The following is a 21,624-nucleotide window of genomic DNA, read 5'->3' on the forward strand; positions in this document are numbered from 1 at the left end:
GAGGACCTCCCCTCACCCCCAGCTCCGCTTATCTGCCTCCTGCCAGCCACCTGCTAAATATAGACAGATTCCATCCAGCTGAGGTCTCTCCATGGAGAAGGTAGGCCCTCATTGTCCCCAGCGTCCTCCTCCCTCCCCCAGCACAATGTGGTAGCTTTTGTCCCTCCAACCTTTGGTGGACCTCAGGGACACCACAAGCCCTGTCCATGTGTCTATCTGACAACAAACGGTTTTCAGTGGAGGGATGCTGGACCCATAGCCTTTCAACTAAAGGACCAAGAGCACCCTGGCTGGCTATTGGCAGTGCCCACAGGCGTTGAGACTGGCTGCTTGAGTTCTGCCATGTTGTCCGTTGAGCCCACAATGCCTTGGTTTTCTCTTCTGTGGAGTGGGTGGAGGATCACAGCACCCACCAGATAGGATCATCGCATGTATAAAGTGGGTCCACCAAAGAAAAGCCCTGGGGCTCTGCCGGCATGTGGAACACAGTGAACCACGTGGTCACATCACAAGGATCCGGGCTGGCTTTGTGCTGTGAAATGCTGGCTTAGTCCAAGGCCAGGTAGGGAAGAGACAACATTGGGGGCAGATATCACCCCCCAAAAAAGAGCGGGGTGAGCCTGCTGGTGAGGGCACTGGGTGAATCTCTAAAAGTACCCTCAAGGTAGAAGACGAAGAGACAAAGTCACCAAGATGAACCAAAGATGACTGCCAGAATGTTCTGCATCTCTCCATCTTACTGTTTCTCTGTGACCTCTTCCCCCTGTGCCTGGACTCCCTTTGATCAAGGTCATTTCTTGTTACAGAAAGAAGCAAATCAAGTCAGGTGCCGGTGGCTCACACTCATAATCCTAGCTACTCAGCAGGCTGAGATATGAGGATTGTAGTTCAAAGACAGCCCAGGCAGGAAAGTACATGAGACTCTTATTTCCTATTAGCCACCTTAAAACTAGAAGTGGAGCTATGGCTCAAAGTGGTAGCCTTGAGCAAAAGAGTCTAGAGTAGTCCCATGACCAAAAAAGAAAAAAAAAAAAGGAAATAATTTGTGACCCCCTTTATTCCAAAAAAAAGAACAATTATCTCCCTCTGTCCAAAGAGAATGATTCCATATGCAAATATTTTCCAGATGATAAAAACTTACTGCCCCTTTAAACACTGAAAGCCATTCTTTCCATTAATTAAGTTCCAGCTCTGAGGCTTGAAGCGATCCTCACACTATCCCTTGACTTTTCCCCTCAAGGTTGGAGCTCAACCACTTGAGCCACAGCTCTACTTCCAGCTTTTCTGATGGGTGATTGGAGAGAAGAATCTCATAGATTTCCCTGACTGGGCTGGCTCATAGCTCCATCCTCAGATCTCAGTGTCCTGGGTAAATAGGCTTACAGGTGTGCACCACTGGTGCCCAGCTTTCCTTTTATTTTTAACCATTGTGTATGTGCGTGTGCATGTGCGTGTGTGTGTGTTGGTCCTGGAGCTTGCACTCAGGGCCTGGGAGCTGTCTGTGAGCCTTTTTGCTCAAGGTTCATGTCACCACTTGAGCCACAGCTCCACTTCTGGCTTTTGGTGGGTAATTGGAGATAAGAGTCTCTTAGACTTTCTTGCCTAGGCTGGCTTCAAACCTTGATCCTCAGATCTCAGCCTCCTCAATAGCTAAGATTACAGACATGAGCCACCAGTGCCTGCCTTTTAAGCACTTTTGAAACCACATCACTTGCTCTTTAATTCTTTTTTTTTTTTTTAAGAAAATCTCTGTGCAACTCAGCCTGACTTCAAACTTGGGATTCCTCCTGCTTCAGCAGGCTTATTCCCTGGTCCTAAAGGCTAAATCTGCTCTCCAGGTAAGTGATACCTCCTGCCTCTCTCTGACAGAGTAGCCCTGGGGTAGCTTGACTAGCAGGGCCACTCCCCAGCTGTTATGACCTTGGACAAATTATTTGACCTTCATGAGCCTCATCTTCCCATTTTATAAAATAGGTGATAGTAGACCCCTCATCTCAAATCTAACAGATACTAAGTACCAGAAAAACCAGTATCATCATCATCATCATCATCATCATCATCATCATCATCATCATCATCATCATCCTTGTCATTATACCTTCTGGAGGCTCAATGAACCTCTCAGATGTAGGCAGCCTTTCAAGGTGATTTCCTAATACCAAGGACAGCTTGCACCAGCCAGCATGGTGCATCCTTTGTCCTCATGTCCACTGGGTAGGTAAGCACCTCATGGACAGACAAGGAAAAGAGATGTCACTGTGCCCAGAGGAGATGCACACAACCTGTAGGATTTGAACTTGGGGCCAGGGCATTGGCCCTTCACTTGTTCCATTCAAAGCCGGTTCTCTACCCCTTGAGCCACAGCTCCCCCTCGCCCGTTCTGCTGGTTAGTTGGAGATGAAGAGTCTCAGGGAGGACTTCCCTGCTCCCGCTTATCTTTGAACCATGCTCCTCAACCTCTTAAGCAGCTAGGGTGGCAGGCATGAGCCCCCAGAGCCCGGCCATGAGCCCTTTTGAGAGACTGTGCTGCGAGAGAGATGGCTGAGAATAATTTTACTCTGATCCGGGGAAGGCCGGTGGGTGAGGGGGGTGGGGAGGGCGGTGCTAAGGGGTGGGTCCAATTTACACTGGTGGGACAACCTCAGACTCCCGAGGCAGCACCTGTGGTCACTATGGGAGGCTGACCCTGGGGAGGGTCCGACGCCCCCCCCCCCCGCCTCCCGACGCCCAGGCTGAGTCCAGAGGGAGGGGGACCGGGAGGGGGGGTGTTGGAAGGAGGGGTGCGGCGGGGCGGGACCGGGCTCCCCCCACCCCCCGCAGTCCTGCCTGCGCCCTCGGGAACGCCCTGGCCCCTGTGTCCGGCCGGGCGAGGGGTTAATGCTGTGGCCGGCGGAGGCGGCGGGGTCCCGGGCGCGCGGGGCGGGGCGGCCGGGCGCGGGGCTCAGTGCACCGGGTGGCGGCGCTCGGCCAGGCCCCCGCGGCCCAGCACCTCCCCGCTGAACTGGTAGGTGAGCTTCTTCTTCACCTTCTTCACCTCGCCCGTCTTGCCGTAGTTGCGCAGCGCGCGCGCCATCTTCTGGTAGGTCATCTTCTTGCGGTTGCCCTTCTGGATGCCCCAGCGGTGCGCCAGCGCCTCCTTGTGCTTGGACGAGAACTGGAAGGTGCCCTTGTCCTTGTCCACCCACCAGATGCTGTCCTTCATGTCGCCGCTGCGCAGCAGGTCCAGCAGGAACTGGTACAGGCGGATCTTCTTCTTGCTGCCTGTGGGAGAGGGGCCGGCCGGAGCCCGTGTACACATGCATGCACATGCACAGCTTGTACACATGCACATGCACCCAAATACACACACATACACGCATGCACACACCCATGTGCATGCACACACATACACATACTTGCACACCTCCATACACAGGCCCTATACACATATCACATGCACAGATATATACACATATACACACATGCTCACACATATTGTGCACACACTTGCACAATTCCATACACATGTATACACACATACACCCATATGCACACATATACATTTCCATACATACACAGCCCTCCATACACACATATACACCCACGTGCATATGCACACACACACCACACACTTCCATATACATGCCCCATGCACACAGGCTCTTACCTGCTCACATGTGTCCACATACATGTCCACACCTACTCACTCTCAGAGGCTCACTTGTTCATACACAGCACAGATATGAAGATGCACCCCCCCACACACACACCTGCTCAGTCACAGAGCCTCATAGAAGCCCCCACAAAGTCTTTACACGTCACACTGTGGCACGGCTGCTGGGTCATTTGGCCTTGGTTGGGATGGGACGGATCCAGACACAGCCAGGGTCAGGTCAAGGACCAATGGCGGCCCTGGAGGGGTCAGGGGCCGCATCAGGGCCTGAGCCTTACCTGTCTCCCCGTGCAAGAGGCCTGGCCCAGGCTCCAGGCCATCAGCCTCCCCGTCGGACACCTCCAGTGGGGGGCTCTGCCGCTCACCCTCCTCCTCATCTGAGCTGGGCTGAGCTGGGGACAGGGATTGGTAAGGGAGGCACATCCGGGGCAGGTAGGAGACCTGGAGGTATGGGAAGGGGACAGGTCAGCAAGGGACAAGCATCAGGGCTGTGGCTGTGGGGGTCTGCTGAGTGAGGGAAGAGAGAGTGTTGGGGTGCTCAGCCCGGAGATGGAATTATGGCGGAACTGGAGGCCAGGTTGGGTCACTGTACACAGGAATGCAGGTGACGGCGCAGGACTGCTGACAGCCAGGTCTGTGGTTCAAGGCTGGGGAAGGAGCACCTGTTTCATGCCTGCAGAGGTGCTGTCCGATTGGACAGTGGTTGTGGGGACAGAGGAGGAGGCTAGGGAGCAGTGAGTTGTGACAGGAGTGGGTTCTTAATAATGGGACGATGAGCAGGTAGAGAGACTGTCAGACTTAGTGAAAGGGGGAGGGGAGGAGAGGTCCCTGTTCGGTTACTCAGATATCAGGGGCAGGAAGAGACTAGAAGTGGAGATTTCAGTCAGTAAAGACCCTGGCCGGTTCTGAGTGGAGAGAATGGAAGAGAATTTGGGGAGCATCTGGGGTCTTTTCACCCATTCTTTAATGACAGTAGATAAGGTCATGAGGTTAGTTGAGGTGTCAGCACTCTGGCTGCGGGGCAGCAAGCCATGTTGAGTAAGAGCCTCTGTCAGCTTCCGGGGAAGCTTCAGGCCCTTACCAGAGGCCTGGCACAATGGGAGGGGATGGAGGCTGGCGGGCGACATGCACCTGGTGGCCGAGGCTGGTGTGGGGTGGCACCATGGGCGTGTCGAGGACGTGCATCTGCTCCAGCTCCATGTGGCGGTAGAGCTGCTGCAGCTGCGGGGGCTGCACGCTCTGCAGCTCTGTGAAGTGGTTCTCAGGGAAGCTCTCGAACTCATTGTGCACGTGGTGTGGGTGGAAGTCCCAGTAATGGTCTGTGGGGACAGCAGGCAGGGTGAGCTCAACCAGGGTGGCATGGCTGGAAGTTTGCACAAAGCATCCTTTTTTTTTTTTTCTATCAGTATTGGGCCTTGGACTCAGGGCCTGAGCACTCTTTTATTCAAGGCTGGCACTCTACTCCTTGAGCCATAGCTCCACTCCAGCTTTTCTTTTGGGGGTAGGGGTAAGGTCGTGGAGCTTGAACTCTGGGCCTGGACACTGTCCCTGAGCTCTTCAGCTGAAGGCTAACACTTCCCGACCTGAGCCACAGCACCACTTCCGGTTTTCTGGTGGCTAATTGGAGATAAGAGTCATGAACTTTCCTGCCCAGTCTGGCTTTGAACGTTGATCCTTAGATCTCAGCCTCCTGAGCAAAACTAGGGCCTTAGGTGAGAGCCACTAGTGCTGGGCTAGATTAGCATATCTTATGCTGAATGCATAGTTTCCTCCTAGTTAGGAACTATGAGGCCCAGGGAAGCTATACAACATTCCCAAGGTCACGGGCATCCACAATGATAGAGCCGGGACCCTGGTCTGAAGCAAAGTCCAAGTTCGCAGGCTTCCCAAGTCCAAGACTTCCCAGACTGAGTGTGTCTGAACAGACTGAATGCCATTTACTTGCTATGTGATCTTGGGCCTGGCTGGCCACAGTGGACTTACCTGTCAAATGAGATCACTTTATGGGGAGGATAAAAAGAGTTCATGTGTGTACAAACCCCTAATGTGAGAGCAGGTTTTCGAGAAAGGTGATTTCTGAGCTCTCAGCTGCTCAGTCACATGCACACAGCCTTGTCACATGGCCGGACACAGGGCTGACCTCTCTTACACACACAGAACTCTGACAATGCCATGCTGCTGCTTGAAAAGCCATGAACCTGGGCAGCTGGACCTGTGTTCTAGGAAGGTGTCATACCCAGACATTTCTCCAGAAACTTCCCTGTCTTCTCGGGGGTGAATCAAGTCTGGGCAGCAGCCATCTGGCCCACAACTCTATCTCGGGACTGGAGGAAATCTCTAGTGTGGTGTCTCTGGGCACTATATCCAACCTGCCATGGAAACTGCTGAGTCACAGGGGCTTTGCGGCACAATTTGGGGTCCCAAAGAAAGTATGGGATAGAGGCAAGTGGGCTTTCTTTTTTTAATGTGTCTTAAATTGGGAGTGTTTGATATGGCCAAGCAGCTCAATGTCTTTGGTACATTGCACAATTAGGTGTTTACAGATGTCTATCTGCCTTTCTTCTTCCCCTCTGTCTCTCACACAAATATATGCTCACATATCTCTAAGAAATGACTTTTTTCAGCTCTGGGCTGGATATTGTAGGACTCCTCTTCTAGTCCTGATAAGTAGTGATTATTCTGTGTAAGCAGGAACAAGTCCTTTTTTCTTCCTGAGCCTCAATTTCCCTTCCTTCCTTCCTTCCTTCCTTCCTTCCTTCCTTCTTTCCTTCCTCTTTCTTTCCAATATTGGGGCCTTAACTCAGAGCCTTTCACTCTTTTTTATTTCATGCCAGTCCTGGGGCTTGAACTCAGGTCCTAGGCTATGTTCCTGAGCTTTTTGTGCTCAAGGCTAGCACTCTACCACTTCAGCCACAGCTCTACTTCCGGTTTGTTGTTGTTGTGACTTTCCTGCCTAGGCTAACTTTGAATCATGATCCTCATACCTCTGCTACATGAGTAGCTAGGATTACAGGTGGGAGCCACCAGCACTTGGCTGAGGGCCTTGCACTCTTGCTTAGCTTCTTCCACTTACTGGGCCTTGAACTCAGTCTCATGCTTTTGCTTAGCTTCTTCTGCTCAAGGCTAGCACTCTACCCCTTGAGTCATGCCTTCACTTCTAGCTTCTTGCCGGTCAATTGGAGATAAGGGTCTATTGATTTGACTGCCTGGGCTGGCTTTGAACTGTGAGCCTCAGATCTCAGCCTCCTGAGTAGCTAGGACTACAGATGTGAGCCACTGGTGCCCAGCTTGATACCCCATTTTAAAAGTCAGACATACCTGGGCCTTTCTAAGTATAAAATCATTTAAACACAATTCAGGCATGAGACTGACCTGGAGGAGGCGATATATACAACACAGAAGAGAGAAAGCACATGATTTGGGAGCAAAGTAGAGCAGGATTCAAATCCTGGTTGTGAAATTCACTGCAGTATGACACGAGGTATGCCTTTCCATTTCTCAAGACCTGTTTCCTCCAACTGGGGCTAATAATTACACCCATCTTATCAGCTTGCTGTGAGGAATACAAGAACTCCTGCCTGTGAAGTGTTTAGAATAGAACCTTGCACAAAGTAAGGGTCAGCATTAACTGTCATCACCACATTGATATTTTATTCTGAAAACAATTCGCATGGCTATAATCCCCGACCTCAGGAAGACCGAGAGTTTGACACCAGCCTGGGTAATATAGCTAGGTCAAGGCCAGTTGGAGATGGATAGCAAGACCCTGTCTGAAAGGAACAAGCTCTGGGGATACAGCTCAGTGGTGAAGCACTTGGCTGGCCTGTGCAAGGCCTGGGTTTGCTCTTTAGCCTTGCTTGGGGTTCGGAGAGATGTGTCATAACTTAAAAGAAAACCCAGACAGACAAACTCAATTTGCATTCCTGTCTTGCGGTGGGTTAACAAGATTCCTGACTTTCCATGGGAGGACGGTCACAGGCTCTGAGATCTGGAAATGGGATCCAGCTTCCTCTTCAGCAGCAGATTCCCCTTCCGGTCCCTGGCCCTTGCCCTGTGCCTTCCCCTGTGCCCAAGGTAAAGTGCCCGGATCTTGCCTTCCAATCATCATTCCAAACCCACTGGAGCTGCAGGGTCAAGGCACTGGGAGTGCCCAGGGCTCTCTCACTGAGGGGCAGGGGCACCTGCATGCTGCCCCTCCCCAGCCTCTGCCTGAGCTACCACCACCTCAGGTTCAGGAGCTCGCTCCTTCAGGCCCAACCCAAGGCCAGCATTTCCCCAGGCTGTTGGTCTCCACTCACCTTGCCAGTCGCTTAAGGACTGGAAAGCAGCCTCCAGGCCCTCGCTAGGGACCCCATAGCCAAGACACGGATGGGGGTGGGGGAGTCTGCATCCCCCCTCAGGAAATTTCTGGAGTCCTGATAGAGCGCTACAATTAGGGGTTCAAAAGACCCAGCAGATGCTTTGCTTTACCCCTATTTGGGTACTGGGGCACTGTAATAAATGCTGTCTAGGGGGCAGGAACATCCCACAGATGGCCCCCTGCCCCTGCCTCCTATCCCCACAAAGAATACAAGGACTCAGTCACGGTACAGAGGGCAACAATCCTGCACAATGGGCCCTCCATCTGCTCTGAACACATTGCTTTATCCCTTTTTGTCACTTCACTGGGCTATCTCAAAGCTGTTCCCCTCCCCCCCTCCAGAGGTCACCCATATACCCTCTTAGCTCCTCAAAAGAATAATAGTGTTATTTGCATGTCTAGAGAGCCTGGGAGCTCCTGTCTGTAGCCTGTTAGGTATGGTGGTGATAGTAGTTGATTACAATGATCAATAAAAGCTAATTGTGAATGGTTTTGTTTTGTCCTGGGAGTTGAACTCCCAGGGCCGCTATCCTTGAGTTTCTTTTGCTCAAGGCAAACCACAGGGCCACTTCTGGACTTTTCTGTTTATGTCATACTGAGGAATCAAACCCAGGACTTCATGCATGCTAAGCAAGCAGTCCACCACTAAGCCAAATTCCCAGCCCCAGTGTTTGCTTTTTGTTGTCAGTCATAGGGCTTGAACTCAGAGCCTGAGCACTGACCCCTGAGCTTTTTTGCTCAAGGCTAGCCCTCTACCCCTTGAGCCATGCCTCCATTTCCTGATTCTTTGTGATTCTTTGCAGATAAGAATCTCACAGACTTTCCTGCCCAGGCTGGCTTTGAACCTTGATCCTCAGATCTCAGCCTCCTAAGTAGCTAGGATTAAGGATGTGAGCCACCAGTGCCCTGGTATGAATGTAATATTTTTAATGTACCAGACACTGGGATAAGAGTCTTAATCTATATTATTTCATATACTCCACTCCCTGTGGAGTGCCACTATAATATGATCTTCCTTTATTGCATCAGGAAATTATGACAAAGAGATTAAGTCCTGCGTCTACAGCACTTGTTGATAGTCAAGATCCAAATCCCTTTCTGCCTAACTCCAGAGACTGAACTCCTACCATTCCACCTCTGCTTTTTTTTTTTTTTTTTTTTTTTTTTGCCAGTCCTGGGGCTTGGAATCAGGGCCTGAGCACTGTCCCTGGCTTCTTTTTGCTCAAGGCTAGCACTCTGCCACTTGAGCCACAGCGCCACTTCTGGCCGTTTTCTGTATATGTGGTGCTGGGGAATTGAACCCACAGGGCCTCATGTATACGAGGCAAGCATTCTTGCCACTAGGCCATATCCCCAGCCCCCTACCATTCCACCTCTGAAGAACCATGAAAGCTTTAAGGGAGACCTGTGGTGACCCTGAGACCATACTGATAGGCTGTCCACCATGCCCCACAAGCCATCCATCATGCAGTCATTACACCATCATCCATCTAGCCATCGTCCACTTATCCAGCCAATCATTGCCCATTCATCTGCTACCCATCACCTACCCATTCACTCTCCACCTGGCCAGAAATAACCATCTGTCTTGATCTTTTACCTCTAAACCAACTCCTACCCCAAACCCAAATCCTACCTACACAGCCCTATGCTTAGTTATCACCACAATTTTTTTAATTTAATTTAATTTATTTATTTATTTTTGCCGTCATGGGGCTTGAACTGTGGGCCTGGGCGCTGATCACCACAACAACTTTTTTTTTTTTTAATGATATTCAAAACAACCCCCACCAGGACACATAAAATCAAGCCTTAAGAGTCATTCCATTCACTTGACCTTATCTCCTCAGAACAGAAACTCTAGTCAGAAACCCACAGCTCTCCCTCAGGCTCAGCAATGCAATCAAAACAGAGAAAGATGAGGAACTGGGAAAAGAGGAGCCAAGAAAAACTTTTCAGAGAAAATCACACACACACACACCATACATATCTGAACCCCTGGTTCAGATATGTAAACTGAGGCTCAGAGAGCTACAGGTCTCATGGCATTTATTACTCTCTTCTTTCTATCACATTACTTTCCTTGTTACAAAAATAAATCTAGGGGCTGGAAATGTGTCTTAGTGGTAGAGTGCTTGCCTAGCATGCATGAAGCCCTGGGTTCTAGTCCTCAGTACCACATATACAGAAAAGAAGTGGGGCTGTGGCTCAAGTGGTAGAGTGCTAACCTTGAGCAAAAAGAAGACAGGCCTTGAGTCCCAAGCCCCAGGACTGGCAAAAAAAAATAAAGTAAAATAAGTCAAGGGGCTGGGAATGTGGCTTAAAGCACTTGCCTAGCATGCATGAAGCCCTAGGTTCAATCCCTCTGTACCACATAACAGAAAAATCCAGAAGTGGCACTGTAGCTCAAGTGGTAGCGTGCTAGCCTTGAGCAAGAAGGAGCTCAGGGACAGTGCCCAGGCCCTGAGTTCAAACCGCAGGACTGGAAAAAAAAATGATAAGACCTATGTTTTATTTGTTCCATGTCATCTATATAAATAATAACTGATATATTTTATTTAGGCAGATATTTAGATAGATATTTAGATAGATAGATAGGTAGACAGAAAATTCTGACACATATGCAATATAAATAAAATTTAGATAGATTTATTTAGATAGATAGGAGGATGAATAGATGATTGGAAGTACATATGAGAAATTGATAAGATTATGAAGGATGAAAGAGTAGATGGAAATAACGATGGGTATGTGGGTGGGTGGATAATAGGGAAAGAGTGATACTTTGGAAGAGAAATTTTCTCTTTTTCTCCTCCATCAGAAAAGGCAAATTCTATCACACCCATTAGGATGACCAGGACTAAACAAACAAAAAAACAGAAAATGACAATGTTGCTAAAGAGGTGCATTGTCAGAGGCCTTGTAAAAACAGCACAGTCGCTGTAGAAAATAGTATGGCAGGCTGGGAATATGGCCTAGTGGCAAGAGTGCTTGCCTCATATATATGAAGCCCTGGGTTCAATTCCCCAGCACCACGTGTATAGAAAATGGCCAGAAGGGGCGCTGTGGCTCAGGTGACAGAGTGCTAGCCTTGAGCAAAAAGAAGCCAGGGACAGTGCTCAGGCCCTGAGTCCAAGGCCCAGGACTGGCAAAAAAAAAATAAAAATAAATAAAATAAATAATAATAATAATAATAGTATGGCAATTCCTAAAAGAAGGTAAAGCTAGAATTACCATATGACCCACAAATTCTTCTTCTGAGTGTATATCCAAGAGAATTTAAATCAAATACTTGGGACTGGGAATATGGCCTAGTGGCAAGAGTGCTTGCCTCCTACACATGAAGCTCTCGGTTCAATTCCCCAGCACCCCATATATGGAAAATGGCCAGAAGGGGCGCTGTGGCTCAGGTGGCAGAGTGCTAGCCTTGAGCGGGAAGAAGCCAGGGATGGTGCTCAGGCCCTGAGTCCAAGGCCCAGGACTGGCCAAAAAATAATAATAATAAAATAAAATAAAAATAAATCAAATACTTGAAGAAAAAGGTATATACCCATGTTTCTTGCAGCATTATTCACAATAGCCAAAAAGCAGTAGCACTCAAAGTATCCATCAATAGAGGAGCAAATAAGCAAACCATGAGATGTACATACATACAATGGGATACTGGGCTGGAGGGGTGATTCATGTGGTAGAGCACTTTCCCAGAAAGCACAAGATCCTGAGTTCAAACCCCAGAACCAAAAGAAAGAAGGAAAAAGGGAAGGAAGGAAAGGAGGGGAGGGAGGGAGGGAGGGAAAAGAAAGGAAGAAAGAAAGAAAGAAAGAAAGAAAGGAAGGAAGGAAGAAAGAAAGAAAGAAAGAAAGAAAGAAAGAAAGAAAGAAAGAAAGAAAGAAAGAAAGAAAGAAAGACTTATTTGACTATAATTAGTAGGGAAATTCTGACACATGGTGAAACTTGAGGTCATTCTGCTAGTGAAATGATCCATTTACAAAAGGACAAACACTGTGAGATGCCATTTACATGAGGTTTCTGAACTCTATGAGTCTGACTACAGCCAGGGCTGGAGGAGGATGGGGATAGAGAGTGTCTAATGGGGACAGAATTCCAGTTTTGCAAGATGAAAATGGTTTGGGAGATAGCTGGCAATGATGGTTTCATAACATGCGAATGTATTCAATACTACACATCCACATACTTAAAAAGGGTTAGAATAAACCAGGCAGTGCTTGTGCCTATAATCGAGATTGAGAATCACTGATCAGAGCCAGCTGGAACAGATAAATCTGAGACTCTCATCTTTAATTAACCAGTACAAAGCCAGAAATGTTACTGTGGCTCGAGTGGTAGAGCACTAGCCTTGAGAAAGAAAGAAAGAAAGAAAGAAAGAAAGAAAGAAAGAAAGAAAGAAAGAAAGAAAGAAAGAAAGAAAGAAAGAAAGAAAGAAAGAAAGAAAAGGAAAGAAAAGAAAGAAAGAAAGAAAGAAAGAAAGAAAGAAAGAAAGAAAGAAAGAAAGAAAGAAAGAAAGAAAGAAAAGAGCTCAGCACCCAGACCTTGAGTTCAAGCCCCAGGACCAGCACAAGCATGTGGACTTGCACACACATACACACACTCACACACACACGAATAAGAACATGGAATAACACCAGACTTTGCAAGGGAAACAATAACAAATAGAAGAAAATGGAGAAATCTTCAAAAATTCTTAAAGGTTGCTTGCCTGGCAAGCACAAGGCATGAATTCAAATTCAAGTATTGCCAAAAAAAAGTTTTTTCTAAGGGAAAAACTACTTTTCAACCTGAATTCAATATGTAGCCAAAAGCAGAAAATAAAGATAAGAAGTAAAAGATAACAGGATACAGCAACAACTTTACCTACTGCCCATCCTTGCATGTCCTTACAAAACATTCACTATTTGCCAGGGTCTGTTCTAAACATTTTACATATCATTACTCAGTCAGTCCTTACAACAGTCCTGGGGATTTGCCATCATTATGAGGACATTAAGACACAGGGGGGTTAAATATCTGGTATGGTTACTCCAGATAGCAATGAGGATTGGGGATGAATCCCAGAAATCTGGGGGTTTGTTTGTTCATTTCTTTGTTTGTTTTTGCCGGTCTGGGGGCTTGAACTCAGGGCTTGGGTGCTGTCCCTGAGCCTTCAGGCTATTAGTGCTCTACCACTTTGAACCACAGTACCACTTCCAGTTTTCTGGTGGTTAATTGGAGATAAGAGTCTCACAGACTTTCCTGCCCAGTTGTCGGGGGTCATATCTCCTTTTGACAGTGACCTTCAGAAACACTGGAATAAAAATTACCACAAAGACCATACTAAAGCTACCTGCACAACCATGTTCATTGCAGCATTATTTATCATAGCTAAAATATGGAACCAACCCAGATGCCCCTCAGTAGATGAATGAATCAAGAAAATGTGGTATGCTATGGAATGTTATGCTTCCATCAGAAAGAATGACCACCCCATTCGTAAGGAAATGGAAAGACTTGGAAAAATCATATTAAGTGAAGTAAGCCAGACCCAAAGAATCATAGACTCCATGCTTCCCTCATTTGTAATAATTAGTATATGTCTAGGGTAGTTCTAGAAGAGGATCACAATAGCTCAACAGCTATGTACATATGACCATATAAGATGATGCTAAGTGAAATGAACTCCAAGATATGGAAACAAGAGGTTTTTCTTTGTAGTTGTTGTTTTTAATATACTGTGTGAAATTGTTTCATTTTTCTTTCATTTTTCCCCCTTGGTTTATCCCCTGTTGTCACTGTATTTGATTTTGGTACCCTGTGTCTTGTATATACATTTACATGAATTGGGAAAGAGAAGGGGAACAACAAAATATTGAAACAAAGGACAAAGGGCAAATTGATGCAATAGTGATACTCACAAGACAATATGTTGGAAATGAACTTTACAACTTGCGGGGGGTGGGGGTGGGAAACAGGGAGGGCAAGAGGGAGAAAAATGGAGGAAGGGGTATCCCTGTTTGACATAAAATGTACTCATTACCTTACATATGCAACTGTCACCCTTCTGTACATCACTTTGACAATAAAAATTAAAGAAGAAAAAAAAACACACTGGGACAAGAAAATACGGGTAACCAAAGGACACCACAGGGCTCCCTGACAGGAATATTCACCCGAGCATGTGTGCGTGAACTACAGGTGAACAGATAATACCTCAAACTGAAAACTGAGCTGATTTATCTCTGCTTGCCCCCTAGATGGCCCATAAAAACCAAAGTTGTGAATGAATCATACCCAAGGTCTCTATTCCAAAGCTTTGCACATTTATCGGATGTCGACAGTCAAAGTAAGAAATGGCAAGTTGCAGAGCCAGCAGGAGAGGGCAATTTATTTTTGAAGGAATAGGATACGCCTGGGTGTAGGTATACGTTTACAGATGTGTAGGTTGATAGGTACAGATAGATAAAAGATAGATAAAACCTGTGAAGATTCATGGCGTCAACAGTGGGGCGTAAGATAGAAGAGAGGGGAATATTTCCCTTCATATGTTAGTTACTGTATTTCTTAAATTTTGGCAATAAGTATTTGGATGTGGGACGTCTTAAGTTTGTTTTATAAACAATGAAAACTTCTATAGGATGAAATCCATATTCCCTTCATGGTCATCTTCAAGATTTTTTTTTTTTTATATAGAGCTTGAACTTAGGGCCTGGGAACTGTCCCTAAACTCTTTTGCTCAAGACTAGCCACTCTACCACTTTGAGCCATAGCTCTGTTTCTGGTTTTTAAGTGGTTAATTGGAAATAAGAATCTCACGGACTTTTCTGCCCTGGCTGGCTTTGAACTGCAATCTTCAGATCTCAGTCTCCTAAGTAGCTAGGATTATAGGTGTGAACCACCAGTGCCTGGCTTCTTCAAGCCTTCTGTGTTCTGTCCCCCACTAACCATTCTAGGTCAGTCCTGCACTGGTGTTCTTCTGCCTGTACCTAGAAACCCTCCCCTTCCCACCTTCCCCCACACGGTTTCCCCTCTTCATTCAGATTTCAACACCACTGCCATGTCCTCAACAGCTCCCCGGATCACTCACATGACTGCATTATATCACCGCATTTCCTAGGACGTACTATTGCAGTTACTATTTACTGTCTGTCCCTTCGCTGGGGTATAAGCTCCAGGAGAGGAGTGGCTTGTCTAGTTAACTCAACATGGACCATCAGAGGCCTACAAAAGTGTTTGGTTTGTGGCAAAACACTCAGAGACTCTTGGATGGAAGATCTAATAAGGAAAGCAGAAGAGTATTGGGTTGGAAGGATGGCTGGATAAGTGGATGGGTGGGTGGGAGGATGAGTGGGTGCATAGGTAGATGGATGGGTAGACAAGAGAGTAAGGAAATGGGAAGGCAAATGAATAGAGGGCTGAGTTAGTGGCTGAGCAGCCAGTGGGTAGACAATTGACCCAGTTGTCTGTCTCTGTCACCAAAGCCCTCTGCTTCTGCTCTCCTATTTTGTCCTTCCTGCCTGGAGGGTACAGTAAGGTTCACAGCTTTAGGAGAAATTCCTGAGCCCTGTTCTCAGCAGAGTGCAGGACCTCATTGATTACAGGCATTACCTCCCTGGGCCATCACAACTCTGTAAGACATTTTTTTGCTCTCAGCTTTACAGATGCAGACACAGGGGTCCAGAGAGATTAGGTTACTTGCCCAAGGATAACACAGCTGGTGAGTCAGTGGAGCTAGGACTGACCCAGATCCACCCCAAAGCCTTCCCATTAAGCATCACTATGCAAAAAGCTGGGCACAGAGGACAAGCGGAAATTGGTGGAAGGGTGGGGAGAGGTCTTCTTTCTGGGGTCTTCAGACATTACTGTCCAGAAGGTATTAGAAGAAAAAATACAGATAATCCAGCAGGAGGGGGTGGGGGCAATTTAGGGACATTTGTAGGTACTAAGGGAGTCTCTGAGAGAACTGGGGACCTCATGCGCAAAGTGGAATGACAAGACATCCAACCAGAACTTAATATTTTGTGTGTGTGCTGGTCCTGGGGCTTAAACTGTCCCCATGTTTTTGTTTTTGTTTTCCCTTGAGGATAGTACTCTACCACTTGAGCCACAGCTCCATCTCTGGCTCTTGGGTAGTTAATTGGACATAAGTCTCACAGACTTTCTTGCCCAGGCTGGCTTTGAACCTTGGTCCTCAACCTCTTGAGCAGCTAGAATTACAGGCATGAGCTACAGTACCAGGCTTGCAGGAATTACTCTTACAGCCCCATCCTCCCCCAGCTACAAGGAAGCTCCTAGCCAGGAGCCAGGGAAAGCCTGGCCTTTCTGTGAAGCGCTCACTCCATCAGCCCAGTCCCGTCCTAGCTTGTTTCTAGATCAATGGGCAGCACCCTCAACTACAGGCTGGAAAAGTGAGGCTGTGAAAGCCCCAAAGGAAAGACTCCTAAACCCACTGAATTGAAAGCAGATGGGGCCAAAGGTGGCAGAAAGAAGGGGCCCCGGAGCTGAGCTTGCTAGACCTGAGCCGCCAGGGGGCGCTCTCCTCCAGCCCAGAGGGACTTCACTGGTGGGGATGGAAGGGTGGGTGAGGCGTTCTCTCCCTCAGGCCTGGCTTTTACTCCTGGCTGGAAAAATGGTGGTCAGTGAGAGCCCATCTACATCTTCTGAGTTTTCCACAGAGAGGATGCACTTCTCACGTAATTAGAAAGGTACTGAAACGGAAGGTGAATGGAGAGGAAGAATGAGGGGAACAGGATCCAATTACCTCGGATGCAGTATGAAAGTAGAACAACGAGGCCATTTGCCAATTGTTTGAAGAAGGGGAGAGGGTGGAGAGCGTGAGGCTGAGGGGATACTTTGGAGGGAAGTGTCACAGTGAAATCCTCCTTGTACAACTAATGTATAACCATAAAATGTTTATCGGGGGGCTGGTGGCTCATGCCTACAATCCTGTGTTTAAAGGGCCAAACGAGGATCATTTAAATCCATTGTAAAAGAAGCCTGTGGGTTCCCAGATAAGGCACTGAGGTGATTTTACCACCTGCCTTGGGGCTGTTAGGAATGAGTTCTGCTCTTCAAGTTTGGCCTCCAGATGGAAGAGCCTAAATACTGGACTTGCCATTCCTGTGTGTGGCTGTCAGGTGTGAAGTCTCCTCAGCTGTGCCGCCCAGCACGCCTTTGACCAGTGGGGCCGCAGGCACCCGTGTGTCCCCAGAGGCCCTGGAGACTCTCCTCAGTCAGGATTTTCCCTTCACGTGGGTCACTTAACTTTAGTTCAAGGATATCCATGTCAACATGCCAAGACCCACTTGAGGGAGACCTGTTGTGCCCAGGCTCCTGGCACCAAGTGCTTGTCACTTCCAGGCCACAAGCTAGGCCTTGGTGTGATCGATTAGATCCAGTTAGAGCCAGGCCTCTTCCCACCAGCAAACTTGGGACTTCGGCTCAACAAGAGTCCTTGCAGGGCTGGGAATATAGCCCAGTGGCAAGAGTGTTTGTCTCGTATACATGAAGCCCCAGGTTCGATTCCTCAGCACCACATATATAGAAAATGGCCAGAAGTGGCGCTGTGGCTCAAGTGGCAGAGTGCTAGCCTTGAGCAAAAAGAAGCCAGGAACAGTGCTCAGACCCTGAGTTCAAGGCCCAGGACTGGCAAAAAAAAAAAAAAAAAAAAAAAGAGTCCTTGCAGACTTTGCATTGGCCAGAAGATCTCAACAGAGGGAGGAAGGTGGTGCATTTTACTCCCAGGGGAAATGTAGCAATTATGTAGGGAGAGATTAAGGTTGTCGTGATGGGAGGCACTGCTGGTATCTGGTGAAAAGGGTAGGAGATGCCTCTGAGCTGTGTGGCACACGGCAGGGAGTGAATACGCACGGTGGGGGGGGGGGGGAGTCTAGGATGAAGGGGGTGAAGGAGAGAGGAGGCAGGACCAGAAGAGTGGGAGAGCAGAGGCCAAAGCACTGGACAAGGAGAAGACAGAGCAATTTGGGTCCCTCGAGCCAAGCATAAGGTCCTGAACAGTCACTCAGCTCCCTAAGCCTCAGTGTCCCTGTTTATGAAAATGTCCTCAAGGACTGGACGAGGTGAATGTGGGAGAAACCAATCTTGCCTTTGGCACAGGGGGTTGCTTGGGAATGGGGACACGGGATGGAAGGGGGCAAATGTAGGGACCAGGAAGCTCACTGCCCCCCAACCCCACCCCAGGTAACTCCATCCGCGAGGCTCAGAGACTCTGGGAGCCACTTCTTGCTCCCTTTCCAGCCTCAGGCCTCCCCCAGGGAGGAAGGGACAGCCTGCCCTGTACCCACCACTGTGGCTTTCTCCATCGCTGCTGAGATAGGGGTAGTACTCGTGAGCCGGGCGTTGGTACAGGTCCGTGTCATAGGGAACCAGGTCTTCCGACGGCTGTTGAGAAAGGAGAGTTGTCAGGGCCTGGACTGTGGGAGAGACCCCCTCCCCACAAGCCAGCCAGACTAGCAGCTACTCTGTGTGTGGCTCCACCCCACTCTCCCTGATGGGGACAGTCATTGGGCCTGAAACCCTTCCCCAGCTCAGAGCAGACGAGATCATGGTCCCGGGGAGTTGAGACAGGGCTCCAGGAGAGCTTAAAGATAGGGTACGGAGGTTAAAGGTTAAAAAAGAGGGCAGCTCCTTCCCCTGCTCGTCTGCTTCCCACAGCCCCAACACCCTGCTCACATGTTCCCACCAAGGCAGTCCCTGCCCCAAATGTACACATGCTCCCTGTGACGTACCCCAAACAAGGAGAAGACTCAGGTCCTCTAACTATTGTCCCCCCACCCCCTGTGTGCGCATGCTCACACTGCCATAAACATACTTCCCCACACATGTCTTAAGAGCCACTTACACTCAAAACACATACACCACCGTACACTCACCCTTGCGGCCACCTGCAGTTACATGAGTTGACACACGCATGCACACATGGTATGCAGGCCCTCGTGCGTTCACACCACAGCCTTGCACAGAGACACCCACATTCCACTGTGTGTCTGTGCAGCACCCTGGTGTTCTGCTCCAACCTGCCCGGCCCTCCCTCCTGTTCCCTCAGCCTGCAGGCATGGGGCCGCCACTGTGACTCACAGACGGCTTGTGTGAAGGTCACCCAGGCAGGCGCAGGGGCCAAGGGACACAGGACCTTGATCCCTTACTCACTCTCTTCCCTCTGTTGCCCCCACTAGGATACCCTCTGCCCTTCTTCCCTCCCTCTCCTCCTCTCCTTCCTCCCTTGTTCACCTTCTCACTCCTTCTTTCCCCATACTCTGCACTCTTCCTCTCCCTTCTCTGTGCCCTGTCCTCCTGTTCCTTTTTCCTCCTCCTCCTCCTCCTCCTCCTCCTCCTCCTCCTCCTCCTCCTCCTCCTCCTCCTCCTCCTCCTTCTCCTCCTCCTCCTTTCCCCTGCCTGTCCTCTTGCTCCCTTTTCCTCCCCCCTCCTCTGCCTCCCTCTCCCCTGTCCTCCTCCCTTGGGCCCTGGTGACTGGCCTGGGCGCAGGGACACACACATCCGGAGCCTTCCCAACAGTCACCCGGCCTCTCCCCACCCCCATGTGGTGCCCAAGGATTGCACAAGGCACTGCGGCCCTCAGGGCTGCCTTGGGAACCCACCCTCCCAGGAGACACTGAGCGTGACACTTGGAAGCCCTGGGATAGAAGCCCAAGATCAGCCCCCTGCCCTGCCCTGTCTGGAGCTCCAGAGTGAGTGCTCAAAGGGGCAGGCGCAGTGCAGGCAAGCTGCTGGGCCTGTGGCTTTCCTGGGGACAAAGCTATCGAGCTGCCTGCCCCCAGGACCTTCTTAGTCCCTGATGGGAAACAGGGTTCCTGGTAGAGGTGGGCCCTGAGCTACACACACACACACACACACACACACACACACCACTGGACCCCAGGTTTCCAGGCAGTGCAGTCTGCCCAGTGTAGGATACTGGCTGTGATGTCAGACCTGGGGTGCCTCCCAAAGCTTGGATCTGGGACCTGGTGGGGTAGAGAGAGGAGCTGTCTTTAGGCCGGGAAAGCTGAGTCAGGTGGGCTGGCCCTGCCAAGCCCTTCCTGGTCCCCCCGACCCCTCACTCTGGTGACTCCCCACCCCATGTCCTCTTGGGGTTGGGCAGAGGGTCCTCTCCAGGGGACCCCAGCCTGACACCTGTCTCGGGCTGCAACTGTCACCGAGATCAGGGAACACTGCAGATTGGCCCCACCTGCTACCCTGCCCTTCTCAAGGGTCCCCTGGGACTCCTGTATTATCACCCCCAGACTTAGTCCCTGTCCATCCTTCCCTGACTTCAGTTCCATGTTCAACCAAGGTCCCATCCCAGCTCCAATTTCAGACCCAGCCAGCCCCTTCCCCTGCTTGGCTTCTCCTTGAATTCAGCCCTGATTCCCCAGCCTAATAATTACCTTGTCTCTGGCTCCTGCCTGGCTTGGCCTCAAGACCTTGGTCCAGGCCTGGCCCCCACCCAGCCTCTCAAGGACTATAGGACCTCTAGGCCCAGAGGCTTGGCTCAAAAACCAGTCCTCCGTGCTAGACTTCAGGCTGGCCATTGGAGACCTAGAATTCCATCAGCCTGTGTCTCCAGGACAACCCCAGGCCAGAGGCTGAACCCGCTCAGCCTGTTGCCTCTGTCCTCAACTCCTCCTGTCCTGAGGACTGCCCTCCGCACCCAAGCTGTCTCCCCATCTCCCCAGCGCGCGAGCTCTCTCTCTCCCTCAGCGCCCTCACCATCCTCAGCCTAGCACTGTGCCCTGGGGCTCCCACCTGCCACCCTCACCCATCTATAAATAACTGTTCAGGCCCCACCGATCACAGCCCCGCCATGGGCCCAGCCGGCCGCCCTCAGCCCTCAGCCCGCCAGGCAGGGCATGCTCTGAGGAACCAATGGCCCCCTTGCTCGCTGGGTCTCAGGCCGGGAGTTCGGAGAGGAAACACCAGCTTCCCACTGATAGCAAGCTGGAGGCTAGCTGGTGGGCTGGAGGGTTCGTGGGCAGCCAGCACCCCCCCCAGGCCTGGGTGAGCCTAGTGGAGTAGCCCCAGTACTCACAGGGGGGACGAGGGGAAACCCTTCCATTTTGCACGCCTGTAACATCCAGCCGAACTCCAAGCCAGTCAGATCCCCTGCCTCGGTGGGAGCCAGTTCGGAGCCCCTCAGGATGGAGCCAGGGGTACCCCGTTGAGGGGCTGGAAGGTGGTGGGGTGGACGCAGGGCTCAGGCCTGCCCCCTGAGCTCCAGGCGCCCTGGGTGAGCCCCCTCCCTTGACATTGCAGGGCCAGCGCAAGTTCCTGATTTTATCGAAGGGCCTGCCACTAGGAGATAGTCCCCTTGGGGTGACATCACTGCCCCAGCCCGTTTGCATAAATCTCTTGCGCTACAGGAAGTCTCTGGCCGGCTGGGGCAGGTGGTTCTCAAGGGGCTGGCCTGGGAGGCTGTGGGGGCCAGGCCCCCTGCCCAGAGGAAGCTGGGGCCGGGAGGGAGATGGGAGGGAGAAAGTCACACGCTGCCACCACCACTGAGAGGCCTCTGCTACCCCTTAGCCTGAGCTCTGCCAAGGCCCTCTAACCCCTTGCCCAACAATGCCTACTTCTTCTGAGACCTCAGTGTGGCCAATAGCAATCT

At 50.0% G+C, this 21,624-nt stretch overlaps 1 protein-coding gene across 2 annotated transcripts; it reads right to left on the reverse strand.

Annotated features, from left to right (window-relative positions):
* Positions 1-2,545: 2,545 nt before the first annotated feature.
* Positions 2,546-21,331, reverse strand: Spi1 (Spi-1 proto-oncogene). 2 transcript variants are annotated; one of them, XM_048360919.1, is made up of 5 exons: positions 21,052-21,331; positions 18,308-18,404; positions 4,784-4,971; positions 3,931-4,093; positions 2,546-3,261 (listed from the first exon to the last, which is right to left on the reverse strand). In XM_048360919.1, exons 1-5 carry the CDS (start codon positions 21,094-21,096, stop codon positions 2,942-2,944), a joined length of 813 nt encoding a protein of 270 aa, XP_048216876.1. In that variant the 5' UTR covers positions 21,097-21,331; the 3' UTR covers positions 2,546-2,941. The 2 variants fall into 2 exon arrangements, with proteins under 2 accessions (XP_048216876.1, XP_048216875.1); XM_048360918.1 differs by lacking the exon at positions 21,052-21,331 and adding an exon at positions 18,819-18,889 and having other exon boundaries at positions 18,304-18,404.
* Positions 21,332-21,624: the final 293 nt, after the last annotated feature.

This window comes from Perognathus longimembris, chromosome 13 (assembly GCF_023159225.1).
Source record: "Perognathus longimembris pacificus isolate PPM17 chromosome 13, ASM2315922v1, whole genome shotgun sequence".
In the NCBI taxonomy this organism is placed as follows: Eukaryota; Metazoa; Chordata; class Mammalia; order Rodentia; family Heteromyidae; genus Perognathus; species Perognathus longimembris.

Coding starts and splice junctions, on each gene's coding strand:
- Spi1 (XM_048360918.1), bottom strand. CDS start 18,877: ATGTGTTTTGAGTGTAAGTGGCTCTTAAGACATGTGTGGGGAAGTATG. Junction 4,972..18,303: donor GGAGAAAGCCACAGTGGTGG/GTACAGGGCAGG, acceptor CTGTCCCCACAG/ACCATTACTGGGACTTCCAC. Junction 4,094..4,783: donor ACACCAGCCTCGGCCACCAG/GTGCATGTCGCC, acceptor CCATACCTCCAG/GTCTCCTACCTGCCCCGGAT.